The sequence below is a fragment of the Halyomorpha halys genome, unplaced genomic scaffold, assembly GCF_000696795.3.
Source record: "Halyomorpha halys isolate HHAL.00 unplaced genomic scaffold, Hhal_1.1 Scaffold27.1, whole genome shotgun sequence".
Taxonomy (NCBI): Eukaryota; Metazoa; Arthropoda; class Insecta; order Hemiptera; family Pentatomidae; genus Halyomorpha; species Halyomorpha halys.
Genome location: NW_027115109.1, coordinates 334373 through 361494, shown reverse-complemented (window position 1 = coordinate 361494; position 27122 = coordinate 334373). Strand labels below are relative to the sequence as shown.

Below are 27122 nucleotides of genomic sequence, written 5' to 3'. Positions count from 1 at the left end.
AGATCGGTTAAAATGAAATAATTTAATAAATAAATAAATAAGTTAAGGGAATACATAAATAAAAGCACAGTGAATAATCTCAGGGCTACTTCCCGTGCAGGTGATAAAAAATATATAGTGTAAACAGAAGTTGAACTAATTATGCCTTCATTATCATGATGGTTGAGCGCGTTGGAGCGAATCTGACACTTCTTGATTTAGAACGTTGTGGATTCGATTCAAATCTGCATCAGTTGATATTTATTTCACGACGGCTCCTCGGTAGTCAAGATTCTCGAATAGAATCTTGACATCCCACTCAAAGGTTGTCTTGGCAACCTAGTAAATGCAGCAGCACTGGTTCAAATCCGGCCTAGAGCGTAGACTTTTATTTAAAAAAAAAAAAAGCCTTAAATAAAAAAAACAAAACATTAACAATAAAACAAGAGTAACATTGAAACTGTTCAAACTTGGCTTAAAATTTTACCTTATGTTAAATATTTTTAAGCAATATTTTTAATTTATTGTACTAGTATTTTTATTTTTATTCTGAAATAAGTTATGGAATGGAGTCACTAATGAATGTGCTTAACAATAATTTTTTTACCAGCAGTACAAAAGATTTATAGCAAAAAAATAAATATCATTTACCGAAAAGGGTAATCACAAAAAAATGTATAATTACTTAAATTAGCCGGAAAAAATATGTTTATTTTTTTGTAATTCGGCAGCTGAAATACATGCTAATTTAATGAGAAATCAGGTCTAGACGTGAGAAAAATGTATGAAGAATTTCTTTTGTTTCGATTTCTTGGTAAATGAATTCGGGAGTCTCTAGGTCTAATAAAGAAATATATGCACATTTAAATTTTTAAAAAAATAAAGTAGATATATAGTTTACGCGGGACATGAAGCAATTTATTTATAGTCAATAAGCCTTTTACTTCAAACTAATTTAAGTATGTTACTGAATCACCTCTAAAAAGAACCTTGATAGAGAAGGTGAATTACATGAGTAGGTGAAATCCCTCAAATGCAAGATGTTTAAACCAATTATTTATACAATCAATAAAGATGGAATACGACTAAGGAAGCCTCAGAACAACAGCCTGACTTCCTTTCCAATATCTTGAAGAATGCTTTATATACTGGTAACATTAAATGTTACCTGATATAGAGGTAGAAATCAAAGACAGGTTTCAATTATATCAACGGTACAGAAAACTTGGCAAAACATTTCGAAAAACATATGAATATCATTTATATAATATTGTAGTACAAAATTAACCAAACGTATGCACACAAAGTCCACAATAATCATACCTGACCTTTTTTTTTCGTTTTACTCTCCACTACAGAGAAACATCGTTCACGAACGGACTGATCAAATCGATCGGTTATCTATTATTTCTCTCCCCAAGGAGATAACCTCGTTACAATATTTATATTAATTTTTAATTAATCTAAATAATGCGAATTTTGAATACGGAATATGAATAAATAAGCTTCGATAAAACAAGATAGATAAAGCAACATAATTAATAAATATAGACTGAAATGAAAAAAAAAAATGTAACGGTGTGAAATCTAGAAAAATGAGGCACAAAATAAGATAATAAAATATTTTTATTTAATCAACCAAAAAATGTAGATCTTATAAAAAAATAACAATATGCATACTTTACAACCAATCATTTACAATACCCTACTTGGGAGATCCTTGTACGAAAAAATATTTAATAACTAAATAAAAAAAGAAAATAAGAAAAGAAAAGGTTGAGAATCTCTTAAAAGAAACAAGGTTTAAAATATTTTTCTACAGTTGATATGATTCGTATGTATAAAACAATGTATAAAATAGAAAACCTTAATAATATAGTTTTTATTGCACCGAGTAGTTATGTTTTTTTAAAAAACAGTCTTATTAGTATTACAGTTATCATTTGATTTTGTCTTAAGTAATATAAATGTAGAGTAATAACATAATTAAACATTAATCATAATAATTTAAAAAAAGAAATAAAACAATAAAAGTAAAAAAGAAATAAATAGAAAAATAAACTGTAAATATATTACAAATAATTATTTTAAATAAAAAATGTAATAATCTACCATATCCCATCAATAAAAATAGTGTTTTGCAATATTAAGTAAATTATAGTTTTAACTGATTTACATTCATATGTAACTTCAAGATAAATAACAGAATAAAGCAATGAACATGAACATTTTTGGAATATATACAAAGGAAGATAATATGGGATAAGTAAGTAAATTTAACAGAGAATGTTATAGGAAGAGAATATGTAGACAAATCTGAGTACTGAAGCAGTTTTCTTAATTAATTATATATATGTTAAAGAACTTTTTCCTTTTTTTTTTTCAATTGAGAAACAATAGATAAATTGGATATTTAATTTAAAATACATTAAGCTGTTTTTACCTTCAGCTATCTGTTATTTTTATTTTTTTTTTAATATTTATTTATTGCTATTTACAACTGTACATTATAATACATTTAGTAAATCTGATCTAAGTCTGTTAATTTAAAAAAAAAAAAAAGTTTTTTATTTTCATTGTATCTTGTTTCAAAAAAAAAAGTTAGCTGATGAGTATTAGAAATGATATTATTTAATTAATAATTAAATTATTTTTCATGTGTTATAGTGATCACGATGGTAGTGGTTGTGACAGTTGCTACTTCAAAATGGCGGACGCAGTTTATTTTGTCCGTTGCTAATGTAGTACCCTACACGTGCCTGCCACGCTTCTGCTAATTGTGAATCTTCTTAGGGACAGGCATCCTATCTCATTTCTTAGTACTCTATACCTGACCATTGTCGAAGGACAGTCTATAGAACAGTCCCTATTGACGGGATGAGGAGCTGTCTAGACGGCCTCCCTTGGGTTAAGCAGAAAACTTTGTAAACACAGGAGGACCATAGACCACCAACTTAGAACTTTTAAACTCTTGTCCTTCCACGAAAGAAAAAATCAAAGAATCTTAAAAATTAAACAATCTTTCTTTCATTAGATTTTAATGAAAAGAAAAAAAAAACTTGGTCAAACATAAAGAAAAATAAATACACCAGTATCATAGCCAATTATATAGACCGTACAGGGAGTTGATGGGGTTGTTTAGTATCAATCGTCAGGTTATACTTCAATCATATGACGGGTTCTCACATTCAAGGCCGGGTGTGACCATAAAGAGTCTTCTGAGTATAGAATTGGCTCAGGTAATCCGCAGGTTAATTATTACCAATCAGATCAGCAGTGACGACGTAAATGAAAAAAATAAATAAATAAGTACTCTAAAAAAAGATAAGACGAACAAACTCAACCCGTTATTCTATCATAAAACGTTCATGAAATTACGTGTTATTTATTTTAATAAAATCACAACTCAATTAAATTAAAAGAAATTTTTAAAAAATCTAAAATTCAACCCTGATGCAACAAAGACTCTAAAAATTGGGAAATTTAAGAATGTCTAAGAATCAAACATTTTCATATTTTAATGATTGGAGAAGTTTGTCGGGGGGTGCGGTCAGCAAAGAACAACATAAATAAACTAACTTTAATAAATAAGTGTGCCATATTGTTCAATTTGTAGATTCAATTTATTTATTTATTTTTTCAGTTCTTTAGACACTACTTGCATATCTTATATTATACATATCTTCTTACCTACATGATATATTTCATCTTTCACTGTTTTCAATCTACTACCATCTAATTCCACGATTATCAATCAATTAATTTTTTTTTTTTACTGTTCAATTATTATCAGTTATCAATTTTTTATTATTTATGATTCAATTCAATAATTTGTATCATTCCAAATTTGTTTGTATACTATTCCTTTTCAATTTTATGTTTTTCTAAATGTTGTTGTTATCTCTTTTGTTCTATAGCCCTGATGAAGACCTGAAACTCAGGTCGAGACGTCGGCATAAAATAAATAAATATGGTTTTGTTTATTTATGTTGTTCTTTGCTAACCGCACCCCCCCCCCTTGGTTAGGAGTTCTCCAGGGTGAATTTTAATAGGAATGAATATGTTATTATACTTATCATTTATTTGTTTTTCGATTTCTTGTTATGTTGTAATTAAATTTATATTTTTGAAAATATGGTGCGAACGCGCTTTCTGATCCCTGTCACCATTACCAATAAACATAATGTAATACGAAACAAAAGAAAAAATTCTTTGTTAAACAAATCTATTTCTAACATCAAGTTAGTTGGAAAAACATCTGCTCATTACCAGGATCTATTCATTCGCAGACTTGCGGTACGAAGATATCTTCATTGAATAGAACAGGTACCCAAGGGTTCACTAATACCTCTTTCGCATACTGGCCTCTCTGTGCACTTCCAAGTACTCGGACAATAGGGTCAACATTTGCTATTTAAGGGGCGCAAATTGATTTTCAGAAATGCAAGAGTCTTTGTCACTCATACAAGAACGTTTGTAACAATAGAGATGCCAATTTCACATGTACATGTTACTGTGATCTATGACTATAATTAATGTCTTAGAATAAACTGACACGATGCATAGGAAAGAAACATTCTATATTCTACCAAAGTAGTAGAATACACTGTCCTCATTGTATAGACTTTTTACAATCGATTAATTATCGAACAACTTGATGATATTAAATCTGCTTTTCGAAAACCTAAATAACAATCCGTCCAAGCCTTAGAAAAATATGTCGTTATGTTAATGTGGTAGAGTAAAAATTAAAAATCTTATTAATTATTTAAAACTGTCGGTTGGAAACGGACTAATAGAAAATTATGAATGTAAACGCACTCGGATGTTAAAAGTTAAAAAAAAAAGTTCAAAATTAATTCATACCTTTGAAGGTTAATCGATTGTTGTTACCATTCGTTAATTTCAACATAATAGCTAAGTTCTGAAAAGAATGGACCAGAAACCTAAGTACTGTCTTTATTCTTTGATAAAATAATTAATTACAAACATATTTATTTATCTAAAAACAAGATTTGTTTTACACACAATAATTATTAAATAACACGTCTGACGAAACTGATTTAACAAACGACTGAAGACCGACATTGCAGAATCATAATAAGTTTGACGTAGTTTAGCCTTTAGATTCCAATAGAATTCAAAGACAGTTTTAAGGTTAAGATAAATGCATAATAAGAAACAAAAATTAATGCGTAATTTATACTCATTGTCTTCTATAATTTAAACTCCATTAAAAATTCATAAACCCAGCAATGTTTAATTTGATCAAACTAATTTTTTTTTTTAGACCTTCAAATGTATAAATTTATACATTAAACTATATTATATTCTTTAATTAATTATTTTTATTAAGATGATTAATCAGGGAAAAATAGAATAGATGAGAATTTAGAAATGAATTTTATTAGATTGTATTTCGACCATTACGCAACTAACCCTGTGCAATAATTTTTTTTTTTTTTTTTGGTGCCACTCGACTGTATGGACCTAGGCACAGAGAGACATTGAATTTTTCAGTCAAAGACAACGACAAATAAATAATAAATTATTTTATGACCTTGAATACACCTTCGCATACCTGCGAAGATGTTGGTACCAATTAAATCCTCCCCAGACCTCTCTCTCTACCCTTGAAGGTCAGTCACCCAAGAACGGAGACAAGGGATTAAGTTGTGGAGGACTACCTGCATCCCTAACCCATTTGCAGCTAGGGGTGATAAAAGGAAAGAAAATCATTTTTGGAATATTCCTTTTACCTGAAGAAATTTTTATAGCACGTTCTTAAATTTACAAAGGAAGAGAAATTTTTTGAAAATATACCTGGCTAGGGTACTTAGGCAGGTAGGTACCTACAAGTGTGCATTCCATTCAACAAAAGAAAATTTGTTTAGTAAAATCAATTCAAATAACAATTAGGTAATTGTTTACAGACTCATTTCACGCAACAATAAAATTAACTATTATTAATTGTTAAGTAATGTAGATTTATTATAATCAAAATATTTATTGTCCATAAATATTTTAAATCCACACAAATTAGTCGTACAATTGCTTTTCTATTTCTCATAATAATTTATCAAATCATTGATTATATTGTTCAGTATGGTAAATATAATATGTTTGATAATGAAAATACATATTTTTTATAGTAATTTATTGTAATGAAAAACATTTTTTTTCTATTATTAATGATATTTTAATATTTTAGATTATGATTGTGAATCTTTTTGGAGTAATACCAATATGTAGTTTCTCCACAATTTTGTATCAAGCCATTTTAATACTATTATTAAATTTTATTTTTTTAATGTCATACAGTTGTAAACTTCTATTTATAAATAGTTTTTTTTAGTTTAGTTTTAATCATTCCAGAATAAAGTTGTAAGTAGTAATGAAATAGTAACGATTAGTGTAACAATGAAAGAGAATTAAAATAAATCACATTAATATTAGAATAAACTAAAATATAAAACTATAATATACAATATAAAAATGGTTCAAATATATAAATAAAAGCATGCAATAATTATGAATATATATAATTTATTAATAATTAATGAAAATGGTATTTGTATTGCTTTGTAAGTTCGGAATGCAGATGCTATGGTTTTCTAATATGTCAGTACATTATATACTAATACTCTACTTTCATCTTTGTATTTTATTTTTTTCTTCTTACTATACTTTATTAATTTTTATTGTTAATCCTTATTATTTTTATCCTTTTATTATATTTTCTCTTACAACCCAATGTTACTTTCCTCAAAAAAAATAAAAATAAAACTACTTGTATATGTAAATTAATTTAATTATTATTGTCTTCTTGTTTAATTCTGAATTTAGCATAAAAATTAATGTTTCGCAGTTTTCCAGATGTTGTTGATAAAATAATAAAACAATTAAAGGATTGAAGCTTAAACTTATTAATATAAGCCAACATAATGGACTATTATTTTCTATTATATGACTATTAAATAATAATCCTAGCATTGCAGTATTACTATAAAATGGTATAGCTATAGTAAATGGACAGCCCTAGAAATAAACTATCTCAGGCCATAATATTTTTTTTCCAGAATAAAACTTTGGAGATAAGTATTTGAAATCTAAATAAGAAACATCCATCCCTTATAAGAGCTGGGGTGGGCAACGGGATCGTACCCTAGGGACCATAACCCAACCTTCCTAGGTTAATGAGATTCGAATGACATGCGGCGTCACATGGCCTCTAGAGAGGCAAAAGTGAGAGCAGATTTGCCTGGTTCACCACCAACATAACTATCAACTTAAATTGTTCATTTTTGCATTGCTAAAATACATTAAAAAAAAGTTTAATTATTAAAAAAATAATTAATTTAAGTAAAAATTAAAATAAATACCTTTAATGATATATAAATATATATATATATTTAATTATAAATATTCAATATTTCCGCAATATTATGTACTAGCTATTCTGTCTTGATTCTTAATTGCCAAGTTTTGGAATCAAAAAAACCGACCATATGTAAAAAAATAAATAAATAATTGAGTAAAACATGATAAAAAGAAGTCTTTTGTTTAAAAGATATTTTTAAAATGCTTCGCTACCAAGCATACAAATCTTTAGATTTCCTGACAGATAATGTTTTTAAAAAAAAATTTAATCACAATTCTGCAAGTAACATGCAATACATAACTTATTTTAGTTTAAAGTAAAAAAAAAATATTACACTAAGCATTAATAGGAAGATTTTAATGAATATTTTTTAGTTGCTATTGATCATAAAATTGATTTACGAAGTTTGGCCGTTATTATCTCTGACACATTTTGTATTGTATGCAAATTAACCACATTTCGAATTTTTTTTTAATGCGAATAGTCGTAGATAATATTCAGAACTTAAATCCTAACAGATATTTAGTAAAATAAAAAAATACGTAAATTGGAATATGACATTGACAGTGAGTGACAGAGAAGAATATCACTCGATTTTTTGTAAATTGACTGCTCAAGAACTCAATGAAGATTGTACTAAACGTTTTATGATATTAATATAAAACATATCTGAATAATTTATTAACTAAGTTCAAATCTCACTGGCTGCTCTGATACAACGTATATATATATACATAATACTTTTATTTTTCAATTTTAATTTAAATAATATTTAAGTAATGAGATAATTTAAAATGTTCATTTATTTTTTTTAATTTATTTTCATCTATACACAGAAGCAATGCACGGGGTTTAATTTATAACACGAGAAAAAGATATGAAGTGAAGCATTGTTAAGGCTGAAGTCTTAGATGTAGGGGTGGTCGATACCTTCTCAGGTTAACAAATCAAATCGGAAAGTCTTTACTCTAACCACAAAACATTTTATTCCCATTAATGTTTATTTAATAATTAAACGAAATAAAATTATTTTCATTCACTTTAATTTTAAAGTGAGTACATTATGCGATCAATTTTCGAAAACTACAAAAATTTATTACACGAACAATGGTTACATAAAAAAATAATTGGAAAAATTGAAAGGATAGCTCAAAAATATATTGAGAAAACATTTACCAATTTTTTATAAATCAACAAAAATTTCTTGAAAAAACAAAACAAAATAAAACATTAATATATAAATTTAATATATTTAGAATTTGTTCATCAGGCACAATTAACTTTGACGACTTCATATGTTACATAGTATTATATATTTTTTCGAAATCTTTGACTTTCAAGCTTACGTAGACAAACACCTGGAGGGTTTAGTAGCAGAACACGTTGGGATGAGGATCCTAGAGTGGTTCAGAAGGTTATGGGTTCGATTCCCAATTGGAGAACTTCCAAGAAGAAAAAAAAAAAATATATATATAATCAGTTCCGAAAATTTATTTTTAACATGGAAAAAAAAATTATTTTACTTTGTTTGACTATGTTCATTTTATTTATTTATTTTTCTGTTTATATACATAGAGCGTTATATACATTATTTATTATTATCCTCTTTTTTAATTTTTGGTATGAATGTTTTCAATTACCTCAATTACTCATTGCCTAAGTTTGTTGCAGATTGTAATATTTATCAATAGATAAAGTAATTATAAAAAAAAGGGAAAATATTCCAAATTTTATTTAATTATCAAATTATTTTATTGTTTTTTTTATTACCGATAAGAATAAGAGATGATTAATTATTTTTAATAAATAAAATTATAAGTACTTCATCGGAAGCTATTAGTTTCGTAATCAACCAAGACTCATTGTAAGTCAATGCTTAAAATGTGGGATAAGAAAGGTCGTTCCAAGAGAAAAACATAATTGTACTCCTATGTATATTTTCAACTATTCGTTTAATTGATAATTAACTTGCTCTTAGTGATTTGATGAAGAGTGCTGATGAAAATTCAAATGAATAACTTAGCAATAAAGAACAATTACAATTTCAAAGCATTCTAAACCAGCTCCAGATACAACAAATTGTGTTCAATTATTTGTAATAAATTAAAAAAAAAAATAAAAAAAGGCTTCGTCAGGGCTAAATAAGAAAACAAGATACAAACATTTTAGAATTAACAGAATATTAAAAATAAAAAGCTTTTATAAATTAAAAAAAATAAATTGTTAAGTTTACAAAGTATATAAAAAAATAAAAATAATAAAATATTAATAATAACAATATGAGGAAATATACATGTTGGTAGTCTAGAGATAAGTTGTTAATAAATATATCGAGGTGTGATTTAAGTTCTCAATATAGATCTAGACACATAAATTGTAGGACTACTAGGTAGATGTATAAGGTACAACAGATAAGTGGTGTAGATATGGTGTAGGTAAGGTATAGTTATATGCAGATGGTGATACTAAGAAATTGGATAAAAATGAACAAAAGACCTAATTACCTGATAAGAGTGACTGCTGCAAACTGAGCATTAAACGTTATAAAAAATGATAAACTGTACAATAGTTTTTTATTTTTAATATTCTGTTAATTCTAAAATGTTTGTATCTTGTTTCCGTATTTAGCCCTGACGAAACCCTGCAAAGTTGGTTAACAATAAATAGTATTTTATTTTTATTTTGATACCTTTATTGACCGCCGCCCGGACTATAACAATGTTTTAAATAATAGTAGTACTTACAAATATAGCGTTAGAATTAAGATACGATAAACTGAATTATGGAGAAATAAAATTCATGCGGATATATTATTTAGTGTAAATAAAAAAATCATATATCTCAATAGAGTCTGTAGAAAATTATTTTAGTTTAAAAATTCTTTTAGCCAAAAAGACTAAGAGGCACTCTCAACCGAATCCATTGGACGCAGCCCATAATTATTGTTTCGGAAAAGATGTAATGAGTAAATCGATTCAATTTTGGGGCTTTGAGCTAATCAAGGTTTTTTTTTCCTCCTGAAGAGCAATTAGGAATGGTTTGACCTCACCCCTCACCAGTCAAGCAATAATACTCCTTTCCACGAATGTCAGAAGGAATACCTTTTACAAAACAGGTTTTAAAACTTTTACAAAATTTTAAAAAGATTTACGAATAGTTCTATAATATGCTCTCATTCCTGATATTGTAAATTTAAAGAAATTACATCTGAATAAATTAAATATTTCAATTCCTCCAAAATCGCTCTTTATTTAAAAACCTTTACTAATTGCCTGTTCATGAAAATAAAAAAGATCGACATGGAATTATAATAACTATAAAACTACGATAGATAGCACATTCATAATTAATGCCAAGCCTACAAATCTTTAGATTTCCTGATAGACAATGTTTTTGAAAAAGTAATCACAGTTCTGCAAGTAAGAAGCAATAAATAACTTATTTCAGTTTAAAGTAACAATAAATAAATAAAATATTACACTAGTTCTGGGCAAACGTTTTTTAAAATACTCTTGTTCTTATTAATATAAGTACAGGCCTTACATTTGACTGGTTGTAAATAGTTTACACCACAGTTCGCAAAAAATGTATCCAATTTTAAAAGTATATCTTTGATTTAATCCAGCTTATCTTTATCTTCGTTACAGGAACATCTAACACTGTATTCGTAAATCTTGTAGTATTAAAGCAAGATATTACAAGGATACACTTAGCTTAGTAACAATTATCTTCCAGAACAGATCGCACGCACTTTTATACCCTTCAATTAGTATTCTTGTTCCACTAGTATCTTGACGATTGCTGAATGAAATCAAGACGTAAGGAAGAATCGTTACTGTTTTAAGACGGCGTTAGTGTTGGGTTTCTCTACTTATCCGGCTTCTGTTCCCATATCACGCCCAAACAGGCTTCTGCCAACCGTATCGAATTAAGTTGAACATCTTTTCTCAGAGCGATCCAATCCTTCTTAGTCTTGTTTTATACTTTGATCAGGGTAACATGCTCATCAGCTTGGGAATAAGTATTTTTCTTTACGTTGAAAAGTTGCTCACAACAGAAGCCAGGAGAATAAGGGCATTTTGGATTTGAGTGAGCAACTTAATAAGAACTATAATTTAATAACACTATAGGGAATATTACTTAATCATTTATTTTTTTAAATAACTCCAATTAATTAAATAAAAAAGTATTAAGAGAAATATTCCTACAATAAACAGGAAATTGAATATTTAATTAACACGTTTTAATCATTTTATTATTCATTTCGGTACTATCAGGATTCAACTAACTAATTAATTGAATATAACATGATCTGGCATTTTCAGGTGTTCATTTTTATTTTTATAATGCTTAACATGTATCTGAAGAAATATTCATTATATTCTAATCCGATGAGAATAATTTCGATAATACGTAGTTATGCGAAAGAAGGTTTAATTTGCTATTTTTCACTCGATACCCTCAGAATACAAAGCAAATGTTTTTCACTCGCAAGATAGACTCGGAATGGGGTGTGTTGTGACCCTCCCACATTCTCTACTTATCTTAATGGAGAATAGATTTTTTTGTAACCGATATTCGGCTTAAAGATAATTTCTTTCGATATCACAAAAGTTAAAATAAGACGGCAAGAAAACTTACTTGTATAATTTAATATTATTAGATTCGTCAATCTAGAACAATTTTTTTTCTATAAAAACACGATAAACCAACTTGTTTATCTCATTATTTATTTACAAGAATCTTTTATAACTTATCTCAATCAAAAAAGATTTTCATTTTCTTTGTAATCATACCAGCTTAATAATCGATTTGGCTGCCGTAGAGTTAAACAAGAAATGTTCTCAAATATCAGATATTTTTATTTACCACCGATATGAAATGACACAGCTATTGAAAATTTCTTTCAATTGTAACATTAGGGAATAAACATAATTTATCGATAACAGAAATAATGAGGACTGAATTAGTCATATAACGGATACATTAAATATATCTGATCCATTTTCTGGAATTTCATTAATAAAGATGGCCCCTCCTAGGGAGGGATTTGATTCGGTGGATGAAAATACGTGGGAGGGGCTGTGGCAGACCGACGCATGCCAGGAGTAGGTCCATCGATCCGGAAGAGTTTATCACAGGCGGTTCAGTTGCTCCCGCCCGGAGGACCAAAAACAAATGTTCTGTAGTCATCGGATTTCCAATGCACTGGCGCCAAAAATAAATGGGATTCCGGGATTTTGAAGCTTGTATAACTATATTTTTCTATATTTTAGCTGTGCTATCCTCCGATTCAGCACTGTGAAGCAGTTTGATTCTCCACTGCTATATCTCTCTTTGAAATAATTATTCTACGCAATACATCATTTTCAAAAACCTAAACGCATAGCTCTCTTAGATCACATTCTTTCTTCCTTTAAGAACCTCAGATAGCTTTAGAGTCATTTAATTGTCTAATTTAATAAATTCTGGCTTAGTGATTTTCAAACATTACTCAATAACTGACTAATTTTATAGCTGAAAAAAAGAAGATTTCCTGATTTGGCTTTTTAATGATACTTAAATAAATAGACAGTTCATAAATCCATAAACATTAAAATATATTATTTTATGAATGGCAATAGATAATATATACCTATATACTACCTGCATTTATTTTAAGACCAATATTAATTATAATCTGTATTATTAATTACTTATTACCATGTATAAAAGTTCATAAAGTTAGTGGATTGGAAAAATTCCTGAGAAGTGTTGTACAACTGACAAACCGGATTCATATCTTAAATACATGATAATTCATCAGTTCCCTTTTTGTTTACATTTTTTGATCATGTAGATAGATAAATATCACTAATAGTATTTTAAGCATTTTACAAGATCATGTCGAATCTTAAATCTTCTCTCCTTGACTATATCGTTTCTTCGACTTAAGGTATGTTCTCTGACAAGGGACGCTTTTGTTTCTTGAAGCATACTCACTCAATACAATACTTTGTATGGATTGCTACTATATCTGAGTATTTCTTATGAATAATTTTAAAGGTCTTCAGCCTTGATTAGTAAAGGTGTTCCATTGTCATTCAATTCAAGTGCCAATTGTCAGAACTTATTTAATTAAGTAATTTATAACATTTCTTTTCCCTACTTGATAAATCTGATAATGACTAAATGAACTAATTTTATAGAAAATTTAATCTAACTTATACTAGTGACATTTTTTTTAATTAGACGTAAGAGTAATTAATAAATTATCCCAAAATTGAGCTAATTGGTAAAATTAAATTATCTAACGTACAAAATTAATGATAAAATAATAATCACAATTTTGTATAGGTAGGGTGTACAAATACGAAATTGGTACTTAAAACTACTACCCCCAGGAATGTAAAAAGAAATTTGAAAAAATTATACATGAAAATAAATTACTAAGTACTTATACGTCATATTTTATATTAGGGACACCACGTAATCAAAGACAAACATAATTGAATTTCGGTTAGATTAGAAAAACCGTTACAGTTAAGTAAAAATAATTTGTTAAATCAGGACCTTATGGAAATTTTATTCTTGTGACATGTTATTTAAGCACCGAATTAAGTTATAGATTTCCTATCAACAAAAGGAGGACTTGAAAAGCCCATTATCACTAGACGAATAGGCCGGGCTTAAACACTTTGACGCTTGAATGGGCCATTCAGTCCAGCCAATGAACAAAGGGACGCCTCCTCATTGGCCAAAAAATCGATTCATTAGCCGGCTCATTTTTGGCTATTAAACCCGAAGGAAAATTTTCATTGATAAAACTTAACAAAAATTTATCACACGACTGCTGAGCATGATAATAAATTTAAGCTCAACCAAAAAAAAAAAAGAAAAAGTTTTTTGTAATATTCTACGAAGCAATTTGGTTTACTAATTACGCTTTACTTAAAATAAGCATAATCAGCCTGCTAACCTTATATATCATCTGATTTGAGATATAATTATTATTATTATTTTATATTGCAGGTTACAAAAATTCACAAAGAGATTAATACACAGTACATAAAATGTGCCTATAAAGTAATTTTAATTTTTACCAGTTCGGTTTCACCTAAGCAAAAACTAATTAAAGTGATAATCACATCTATTATTTGATATTATAGCTTAATTATTATTATTAATTTTTTGAAGGTTACAAAATTCACTAAAAAATTACTATGTATTAAGATTAATCAATAAAGTAATTTTAATTGCTACCAGTCCAGCATCACCTTGGAAAAGCCTAATTAAAGTTATAAACATATCTATCATTCGATTTGATAGTTTAATTATTATTATAATTTTTTATTCAAGGTTACGAAAATTCATAAAAGGAATTACTGTACAGTACATTAAAATGTACCTTTAAAGTAATTTTAAGTCCTACCAGTTTAGCTTCACTTAAGAAAAGTAGATATGATAACGACTTATATTATTTGATATTATAGCTTAATTACTATTATTAATTTTGATTGAAGGTTACAAAAATTTAAAAAGAAATTACTTAACTGTAAATTAAAATGTGGCTATAAAATTTAAAATGTAATAGATATGTTTTATGGGCTATAAACAACAATAAAAATATTGTTTTAATTGAAATATAAGACTAATAATTATTAAAATAAGGCTACGAATTGCATCTTGTTTCTTTATCTTGGCAGGTTTCATTGAATCTCAATCAAAATTAATTAAATATTTATATTTTACATCTAAAGAGGAGTTTCCTGTCAGTTCAGTGGTACTACATGTCAGACAAAGATAAACAAACTATAGATTGTTGTTTATGGAATGGATTCTTAAGATATTAAGAGGATTTGCGTTTTCAACAAAGTAACAAGACCATGTAATGGGTAGTACCATTAAAATCCATATTTTTTTTTTTTTAAATGAAATTTCAGAAAAAAGATCACTGTAAAAAACATTCGGTAACAATCTAAAGCAGTACAAAATTATAACAATACATAAAATAAATTATTACTGTAGATGTTGCTTCCTTTGAAATATGTTTATTAAAGAATATATAGTTAAATCCCCTTTCAAGTGAATGTTTAAAATCAATTTTTTTCTATCATAATTGCATGAATATAGATATATTTATATACTTGCGCACCGATTGTATTTTTTATATTAGATGGTCTAAACAATTTAATTTTGATATTAAATTTACTTAGTACTTATATCAAAATGAAGGCATAATCATCATTAACATCAACTAATAGTTCATTCAAATACAGCAAATGAAGATTATTTATATAATAATATTATTAAAATTAATTTTATAAACAACAATAGAAATATAAGTGACTAAGACACTTTTTAAACTGACAGGATATGTGGTCTTTGCAAACGGTGCATACCATTTAAACTATATACCATTGACTTATACCAAATGTTTCATATTAAACGTTTAACCAAAATTAAAGCAATAAAGAAATTAAAATTTTAATTTCGAATTCAATAATATTTATAATAATTTTAAGAGGTAATATTTCTTTGAAAAAATTATTAAATGTTCTCCAAAAATGAAAATTTATGGAATTATGGGCAGATTGTATAAAAGAAATTGATAAATTCCTGTCAAAAGGTTTTAACAATAATAAGTGGTTAATAAAACAAAAAAAAAATTATGTTCCAACTGACTATTTTTAATTTGATTTAAACATTTATAATACATAATTACCAGATATAACAGGGATTATCTTATTTTTATTTTTGTTTAATTATTATTAAATTTTTAGTGACTTAGTTGAAGTATTTTGGAGGGAGTTTTCAGAAAAGAAAACACACAAATATGTGAAACTCTTTTTTTTTTTTTCTAGGTACCAACGTTTCGGCCCAAGTTGGTGCATGTATTAGGTCTAAGTGAAAATATATAAGAAAAAATAAAGTATGAGAACTTAAGAGTATAAAACATTTAAATATATAAACAAATATTAATAAACAGTATACAGGTACGATAATATATAAGTATGAAGAAATAGAACAATGATTATGTTCATGAAATTGAGAAAAATTAAAAGAATTAAATATAAAATATATAGCGGAATACATATGGATAATATAAGTTAACTACAAAAGTGTAGCTTCAGTAATATGAACAAATATGCAATAAAAGGTTAAATAAAAATATGTGGTAATATTGATAGGTTAATATCGATTGTAGAGACAAAAATAGGAATAAGCACACAAGACAATTTAGAGAGGGTTGTGATGATGACTATTAATTTTATTTATTAATTCGTAAGTGTCATTAATTATTTATTATTGTTAATATAAACATTATTTATCAAGCACCTTAATACATGCTAGATACAGAAAAGTAGTTACCACCAGCGCCTCCTAGCTTGGAATTAAAACGGAAGGACCCTTAGTCTCGTGTTCGACCTGTAGGTTTTTTTTTCTAGATAAAGGGTTGTGTATGTGTTGTCTAGAAAGAGCTCGTGTAGATATACCGCATAAGTAGTTGTCAAAAAAACGCTTGTAGACGACATATTACTTTTTTATTTCGTATATCATTATTAGAAGCATTCTATTCCAGCAAAATGTCTTAAATAGGGCATAATAACGGATGTATTCGTAAAATATTTATTTAAATTAGTAAAAAAAAAGTTTAGTTAAAGATACCAACTAACAGACTATTTTAATGCAATCCTAAACCGATGTAAGAATTTATTTTATCGGAACGGCAAAAGACTATCAATTAATTGTTAGTAGTCATGGAATGATTTACTTTATTTCCGCTATTTCACAGGAATAAATATGAAATACACAATAACACACACTAAAAATTAAAATACCTAAAATAGAATTTTTAAATCTGAAACAGGCGAGGTCCAACAAACAAATGGATTTAGTTACTTCCTTAATCATACAGATATACCTCAGAAAATTGAACATTGTCTTCTATTATTTACGTAAAAATTTTAATAGTACAGTATACTTTAAAAAATCAGCAGATCCAAAAAGCCGTTTAAATAATTATAGAATAATTTATGCTGGATAAGTAATATAAACTTAATTGTCGAATCCACCATTGTATATTATTAAAGACACTATTTATTCACATAAAATTAAACTAATACAAGGATAATTGCCCAAAAACAGAAATCTTTGTTTCATCAAACAAAATTTTATAACTGCACCGCATTGATTTAATTAAAAATGTTGTTAGTTCCTTTTTAGTTCTTCATACACTTTTTTATTACTAATTACTAAAGATACAAAAACATTTAAAATCTATGTGTGTTATAGTATTTTTTATTTTCATTACATTCAACGATACGATATATATATTGGAGCTCCGCTGGATCGAACTACCCCATATTCTAACCTTAAGGCTCAGTTAAATTATACTTTTCCACCTATATTTAATAATACAAACACATATAAAGTTCATGTTTATAATGTATAAATATGTATACATCAAACGACAATGTAATCCTCTCATCACATTAAATATATCTACACTGTATATATCTACCAGTTCTGAAAGAACTTTAAAAAAACCTATAGCTCGTCAAATGGTCCAGTTGTGTATAATTCCAAAAGGCGAGTAAAAACTCAGCAGCGACTTGCTCATTGAAATATCGCTGCTAAGAATTAAAAGTGCTATATTAATATAATAAAAAAAATAGTAATTACGTAACATTGAATGAATAATCCTTTACTCTTAAAGGAAACAAAACGAAAAATACTTTATATACAGTGTACATATTTCGAATTTTGATTTACTTCTGACAGGAGTATTTTTATTAAAAAATATATATATTTGTATAATTTACCACATATTCTCTACTGTAATTTATGTTTCAACAAATAAAAATAATTTACCTAAATTCCAAAAAGCAAAGTAATTTATAAATGTCTGTCAAAGCGAATTGATAATAATTCCGTATAGTTTTGATCATTATTCAATTTTCCAAATTACAAAAAAAAACAAAAAAAAAAAAACAATGTCATGCGACACAATAATACATTGTTCAATCTATGGCGTTCAGCCATAAACCACAAAGATTGTTCAGTGCCGGTATTAGATACCATACCTACATAGTGAGATAGATGACAGAAAAAGGATAAAGGAATCTGAAGAGATCCACAGTTACAAATATTTTCAGTTAGGAACAATTATGTTAATAATATATGATAACTTAGGAAATAACAAAGATTATTTCTAAATTAAAATGATACGGGATGTATTAAAAATACCTCGATCGATTAACAAATACTAAAAAAATTAACAGCTTTAATAAGCTTGCACTTGAGTGTATTTAAGGAAATATATTGAAAGTTTACCGTATAACTGACTGAATTAAGAAATATTTAGCCAATATCCTATATTTGCAAGTATAAATTCAGTATATAAATAAATTCAATATGTATAAATATATGATATTCCTAGTTAAATTCAACTATCAATTCATTGATTTTATTTTTTAAATTAATAATTAATTGAATAACAGCTTTGATTTAATCCATGCAACATTCAAACTGCAGTATTCTAATATATACGTTTAGATAATAGTTGAAAATCACCACAAAAACGCTTACTTGTGTATCAATTTTTTTTTTATTCTTTTGAAAGTGATATATGTACACGGTTTCAAATTTAAAAATAGGAAAGTTTAAGGAAATCTAGTTAATTCGACCTTAATAAAAAAATAACTTCATGCTTAGGCTTACCAAAAAAAAATACAACACATTAGATAGTTGAAAATAAATAGAATCAGGAGAAACACCTATTTCAATGTTGTTAGTAACTGTGGGTTGTGCAGTAAATTCTTTGAAAGGCATAGAATTTGAGCTTTGATCGAAACGAACTAAAGAGATCAATAATTCTGGGTAATATACATTTGGCAACTAGAAAATATATAATCTCTTTGGGATATCTGTATAAAAACATTATGCATCCTCACTCGGCTTCGAATTCATTGAGCTTTGAAAAGACCAATTACACTAAGACAAAACGTTTGACAAAAACAATTTGGTGGCATTTAATCATTGTTTAATGTCAACAATGAAACAATGAGGGATAGTATCTGCAATACACACATCTTACCTATAATTAATAAACATATAACATTTCAATTATATAAATTTTATATCTAAAACTAATAAATAGTAATAAATAAAACTGACTGACCTCTATGTCGCTATCGCGGTGGTCCATCTCCATCTGATAGACCGGAACAGGTTCTCTATTTTTGACCCGAATTTTGACTGATTTCCTATAAACTTATGGGATAAGGCTGATCAACTCAGCCTAAGACAGTACCTCCTGGGAAACGAAGAGCAACAAAATATTACGACACTGGCAAGTCTTGAGAAGATCAAGAGACGTACGACATGAGAACACGAAGGAACTGTGTCGGAGACTGGCACTATACGACCGGGCTAGTGTCACCAGTAGGGAGGGGCTATAGCCCCAGGGGTGGGGGTGCCTTTCTTACCAATAGAAATCAAGGACGGGCCACGCCTACTTCGCTTCACCGCCTCTATCATTTCAGCCCCAGGGGCGAAGTGTGGACTTTAAGTTAAATATCCCTAAAAGTAGAATATAAAAACACTAATAAAATTATATTACATTAAACAGCAAGCGTAAAACAAACCAAAACCTTACCTGACCCAAGATTTACCTTAATAGCGCGTATATTTCCAGTAGCAAATTAAAAGTTTCTATTACTTATGCTTATCTTCCCATCTTAAAACTTTATTTCCATCCAACAATGATTAAAGAAAAAAATAAACAAATTATTTTATAACAAACAATTATTAGGCAATGAATTAAACTTTGTGGTAAAGTGCAATAAATTATGGTTACCTAATCAGTTCGAAAAATCCCATATTTATTCTAAATGAATAAATGAACCAGCATGGAATTAAATAAAAAACCTGATCACCTATTTATCTCTGTATCCATAAAAGAATAAACCGACCTAATAGCAATGAATCTATGAACCTGTATAACAAGTATCAAATATTTGATGTTAAAAAGAAAATCTGAATTGCTCAAGTCAGAAAAAACGTAGAAAGATTTGATTAAATTATTTCTATTACTTGTAAAATTTATTTTAAGGTACTGGCTTGTACTCAGGTATCTTTATTGATCAAAAGACTGAAGTCACAAAATAAATTCCTGAACATTAAACAATGGCTAGTATCTTTATAAAATTTATTTGCGTTTAATATACGAATACTCTAAATCTAAAATACATTTTTCATGAATAATTTAAAAAAAAATGAATACATCGATAGTGAATACAAAAAGGTGAAATCCAATAATTTTCATTAGAGGAAATTTTTGTACTTTACCTCATCTGGAAAAATATTTTTGGATGAAAAATCTACAATGTATTTATTTTTGAGGGACCTGTAACTTCCCTGATTGTGTTTCACATAGTTAGATTAAGTAGCATCAACGACTATAAATAAAAAAGTACTCAATTGGTTGAATTATTTTTTTTTGGTTGAACGCAGGAGTGACAGTATATTTACAAAAAAAAAAGGGGGATGGATGAAGGAGTTGTCCTTACAAAAAATACCAAGTGTGTAGTTGATGTTTAAAAGTTTATGTTTGAGAACCACACAAAATTCACAAGCATAAATTCACACTTCTCAATTCTTTTATCTACTCAACACTGGGTTGGTATAGATCACAAACATTAAAACCTATGTTGAGGATAGTCCACATAAATATTCCTTTAAAAAAAAAAAAAAAAAAAAAGATGGTAAATAATAAAAATAACTATACATCTGCTAAACTAAAATAAGTGAACCCAAAAACGAAGTGTTATTAAAGCTTAAAGCTGTTAAACAAAGGAGACAAGCGCTAAATTACCTTATATCAAAATAATTTCTGTGAGGTCAGAAAAATAGAGAAAGTAAGCCATTTTTAAATATTATTATTTTATACAAAACAAAAATACTAGATTGTACTTTAAGTTATAATTTAAACTATTTTAAAATCTTGCTAATTAAGTTAGTTACATTTGAACCTGTCATTTATTGTTCATTAAAGTTTTTGAAAGTCACAAGCACCTCATATTTATTTTTATTTTTTTAATTTGTATTTTTGTGTTATGAATTTTTTTTTTTATAAAATTGTGAACTCAAATTCATACTAAGGTTTCGACTTTTAATATAAAAATAACGTGTAGAAAAAAGAATATTATTTGTCATATAATATTTCAGTATTAAGCACATCAAATTCTTTAATCCCTACTTGTATTGATATAAATTCAATCGAAGGCATAACAGTCTTATCAAGACTAAATCAATTATTTCTTATCATCAAATATCATTCCCGATTTAGGAATTATTCAACATTGTTTATTTCATTCAATAGTATTAAATAAACAGCAGACGGGATTTAGTCTCATAACGCATTTTAATTTAAATTAAATTAATGATATTGCAGGTATGTTATTATTGTTGCTAGAAACGAGTTCCCCCCCCCCTCTTTGTTTTATAAGCTTAAGAAAATAATAACAGTATATCGAACCTATAAAAGGAAATTCAACTTTAATTGTGGCAGTTTCATACCATCAGTTAAGTAACTTAGATGAAATTGGCAACAATCAATTTATTTTATGAAGGAAGACAATTTTTCAAATAGTTTTAACAGAGGAACAGTTCTCCTAAATGGCACCATAGCGTCAGGCTGATGCATAATTGTGTACTGTTATTTCTAAGAATAGCACAGAATTATTTAGTGGACTCGTTTCTTCTGTTATAGAAACGTTGAAAAACACATAATTATTTAATCTTTTTTATTAATCAGTAAAACTTAACATATAGTATAGCTGTAATAAACATTAGTATGGAATCATCGTTTTATAAACTAATTTATTTTGTCTATGTACTATTAAATGTTTTAGAAAATCCACGTTCATAAAAAAGTCCACATTGAATTCAAACCAATGAAAATATGTACTTTCAGGGACGTCATGATGAGAGGGATGGGGGTGGGAATTGAATAATTCAAAAACCCAAAAAGTTGGGCAATTCGAGATTTGAGAACTTTATTCGAACAGCAAAATCAGTAGTAAAACATTTTACCAAAAGAGTTACTAAAATTTATCCCTACCTTTACCAATTATATATGTATATTATTTAACTCTTTTTTTCTCCTAGATTTGTATATTTATATATATATTTTTAAATGTATGTGTTAATTTGTATAAACTGATCTACTGCGATGGCTATTATATGTCCTTGGTTTAACTCCACATTGCTGTCTGATATATATATTCAAAAATATATATATTTGATATATACACAATAAAATTTATCAACACAACTTTTACTTAACATCGGCGTCGCTACAACTGATTATTGGGGAGCAAAATCTGAAATATCGTAACTTACTAGAAGTCTGGAAAATATTTCTCAAAATTAGCCTTCCTAAACATTTTTAGAAATTTGCTCTCTCTAAATGTCGTAGATAAACAATTTTGAGTACGATATCCTCTTTGAATAATATTTTAAAAACCTTTTAGCAGGTTAAAGAGGTTCTCAAATAAAAAATTTCCCAAATTATCAGAAGTCTGGAAATAATTCCCCAAAATTAACCCTCTTCCGGAACATTTTTAGTAAACTGATTATTTCTGTTTTTAAGTTTTCGGGTTTTTGAAATTATTTGGGAAAAAAGGAAGGATACACTACTCCCTAGCCCCCCCCCCTCCCAATAACGTCTTTGTTGTCATCTTAAGAAATTATACCATTTGAATCATACATGTATCCCTATAAGTTTCGTACCAGAGACCATGTGTGTAAAATATATATTATTCTTTTAATACCTTTCTCCTATGAAATGAACACTCAATAGAGACGGCAAGATTTGAGTGTCAAGAAAGCAGAAGACACGGCTAGGCGTCTACCTGGGGCTTCCTACCTGAGTATCGCCAGGCTCACGTCTCTTATCGCCAGATAACACGCTGACATGTCAAAACAGTCTGCAAATAATCTTCTAAAATAAAATCATTAATATTATTATATTATTGAAAGTTTCCAATACAAAACCTCAAGCATTTCAATTACCACTAAGTTAATTTCAATTTTAACCTTTCGATAATTCAGGTTTTATCAAGAAAGATAAATTTTTCATATCCACAATAAACAAAAAAAAATACAGATTCACATACCTATTCTAGAAATTATTAACTGATTGTATCATAATGTTTGACGTATAACCCAATATCAAAAATATTTTCAATGAAATCGATATTTTAAACATTAACTCTATTTTTTTTTACCTGAAAAGAAAAAAATAATAATCTATGGATATATAATGAATAAAATATGTGTTAAAATGTCTCGCACTGATGTTCTGTCTCAGGTGAGTTTTTTTTTATTGTTGATGTGAGGTGAGAAGTGAGAGACGTCGACCCTACAAAAAACTTTCCCTCCCAAAAGTTCGAAATTTTAGAACCTCCTTAAAACGGCGAAATTTAGTTTTTGATTACATTAATGAAAACTATGTATTATCACTAGTCTAAATTGATGAGTCTGCCAAGTATAGGTAGGGGGATTAAAAAATTTTTCTGTAATTTTAATATGTAAGATTGCTTTTTGAAAAGTTATATCTCGGGAACTATTGAACATAAATAGCTCACATATTAGAAAATTTATTCAACTTCGAATGATGTTCTCTTCGGTCTTCTAGTGTTGTTGTTAGTTCAAAAGATGCAGAGCTCGGAATGAAAAATAATTTTTTTTAACGTTTTGAATCAGCTGCCATTTTTTATTCCCTTAGCAGACTCATCAATTTTGACTAGTAATCATACATAGTTTTCGTTAAAGTAATCAAAAATTGGGGTAAAATAACTGCCTTTTTTCTTCTCTTGGGCCCTTGCACCATCATATTTGGAATATATTTTTCACTTAAATAACTAAGAAAATATACTTTATAATATAGTTAGGGAAATTCAATAGTTTTAATGTAGTAGGGAAATTCGGATCAAAATTATTTGAAAATTAAATATTTACTCCTGTACTATCGATGTCTTATAGGGACGCTACTTTCCCCAGCCTGCCTTTCACGTGCTCTGCAGGTGTAACAACTTTGAGGGAGTAAGAAATAAGTGGAATTCTTCAACTATTCCAGTCCACGTGGATTGCTTCATTTTAACTATTAAAATCTAATATAAATGAGAATCGTTCAAAACTTTACATTTTTGTGTATTTACACTCGACATGGCCAAAAACAAAAAGGAGATATAAGAATATTTACTTGGGACCTTAGAGGTATCAAAGTGTTAATTCGCAAAATATTTGTTAGTTAATTAGTTACTGGAATCTGAGAGGCTTGGAGTTTTGATTAAGAACGTTTCAGTTCTATCCATTCAATAAATAATCAATTTCCCTTTTATATATGAAATTATATTTTACTCCATCTTCAAACTGCGAAATTTAAGATAAGATATTTTACTCATAGAGTTATTAAAACATAAAACCTCTGAAATAATTTACATCTGCATAACCATATTTCGAAGTCACTTAGGTGAAACAAAATCCTACAACTCCATCTTAAACTTTTTGTTTGATTGAGAGAGGGTGAGAAATAAATGACAACGGCGGGCTGTGTACCGCCCCTTTTTATGGTCGCAATATAATGTTTTTTCCAAATATAAATATGTTATATAGTATTGGTAACTAATAGAGGGGGCTGTCGGGCAAGTGGGCATAGATGTCTTTTTTTTTTTCAACCCTTGGTAGCTACTTTGAAGTCGCCGCCGGGTACTAACCAAGGTGGGAGTGTCAAGGAAGAGAAATTAATATTAACTGCCCCAGGAGGGAATCGAACCCACAATGTTCCTAACTGAGCGCTCTGTGACCAACGCGCACAGTCGTCAGGCCACTTAAATGTAAAAGCTTAAAATTTGTTTTAAATAATATAAAAATAAAACCCCTTCAGTTTCTTAAAGTTATTTTCAGTTTTTCTCTTCATTTAACCTGTGTACATATTATTCTCCATTTACTCCCTTAACTTAATTAGAACAAATGAACACATAAATTTTAAACAATATGGAATATTATTCACAATCTGACTTTTAGGAGGAACAGGTCTCATACTTTTGCTTTAAGAGCCGTTCTATACAAGAAGAATAAAAGCCATTTAGGCCAAAGAAATTTGGTGATTCTCAGGGATAAATGCGAACTTCAATTTTTTTTATTTATTTTAAAATGAACGAATTAATTATTTTCAAGATTTTCTCGTAGAGACAGATTGCACGATATATTTAATGACAAAGTTTCAAAATTCTACATTTTAAAAATTAAAATATCAATTATATTGCCGATTTGGCCAGAACCAGATACCAATCCTTCCATAATAAACTTACCAACCGCCCAAACCAACTCGTTTCTAACCTGGCTTCTCCTTCACTACCCAATAATCCTCCTAGGCGTCTGAAAAGAAGATGGCCTCGAGATCTTCTCCTTTAGAAGTGTCTTTGGAGTTCTATCAATGGGTAGATTCTCCACATGTTTGTATCATGTCATAATATCACTTACAGCAAATTTACTTGATGTTTATATATGTATACAGTTGTAAATAACAATAAATAAATTATATAAAAAAAAATATCAATAGTCTACCGATTTCAAACATTGTTTAAAAGTTCAAACCGAATAGTCTTGGTTAAAGTCACAATTTCAATTAACATCTACAATCTTCCCCACTATCCCATTAAAATCACACAGAAAATCGGTAAATCATGGTACAAGAGCCGGGGAGGAAAAAAGGCAGTTACTTCACCCCAATTTTTTATTAATCTAATGAAAACTATGTATAATTACTTGTCTAAATTAATCCTGCCAAGTATAGGTAGGAGGAATAATTTTTCATTCGTGGCTCCATATATTTAAAACTACCAACAGCACAAGAAAATCTAATAGAGCATCATTTTAAGTACAGTAAATTTGCTGAACTTTGAGCCTTACTATAACTATTTATGTTCAAGAGTTCCCCAGATATAGTTTATTAAAAAGCAAAATTTCATTAAATTTGAAAAATCTGTTGTTAGTAGAAGTACCCACTGAACACCTTACCCAGCTATCCTGAGCACATCTGCAAGAGTTGTATATTCTAAAACTCCAAATATAATTAAGTATCTTAGAGAAGGCACGAAATGCAGGTGCTATTCACACAAAACTAATATTTAATAAATTAGTTTTAAAAAATAAAAAGAAAAAAATTATTTTATCTGACCTTCTTAATTTTCTCGAGCCTCATAGTCCAAGAGCACAAGAGGAGAAAAAAGTCATATCACCCCAGTTTTCGATAAATATATATATATTACTAGTCGAAATGGATGAGTCTACCAAGTATAGTTAGGGGGAATCAAAAATGGTGGCCGTTTCAAAACGTTACAATAAAAATTAATTTTTCCTTTGGAGCTCCTATATATTAAAACCTACCAACAACTCTTGCAAAACAATTAGAGCATCATTTAGAGTAGAGTAAATTTGATAAAATATGAGCTTTAATAGAGCTATATATGTTCAATGGTTTCACAGATATATATATTTTCATATATAACATTTCATTATAAAATATGAAAAATCAGTAGTTAGTGAATTTATTTTGTAAAATCTCAAGAACCATTCGACGCAAATGTGTCTATTAGCACTCAAATTAAAGCTAGTTTAATGTCCTATAAAGTAGTTTATGATGTTTATCTTCGTAGGAGTAGTAGTTTTCATGATATTTGACAAAATAAATTCACAAAATGTTGATTTA

The 27122-nt window shown here is 28.0% G+C and overlaps 1 protein-coding gene across 1 annotated transcript in view; it reads right to left on the bottom strand.

The window, feature by feature from the left end:
* LOC106683527 (protein dead ringer) overlaps nt 1–19751 on the bottom strand; it is a gene marked incomplete in the record, with an annotated part of 267292 nt that extends 247541 nt beyond the window's left edge. The window contains 1 exon segment of the mRNA XM_067052184.1: nt 19524–19751. Coding sequence (XP_066908285.1) covers nt 19524–19556 — 33 coding nt within the window.
* Nucleotides 19752–27122: the final 7371 nt, after the last annotated feature.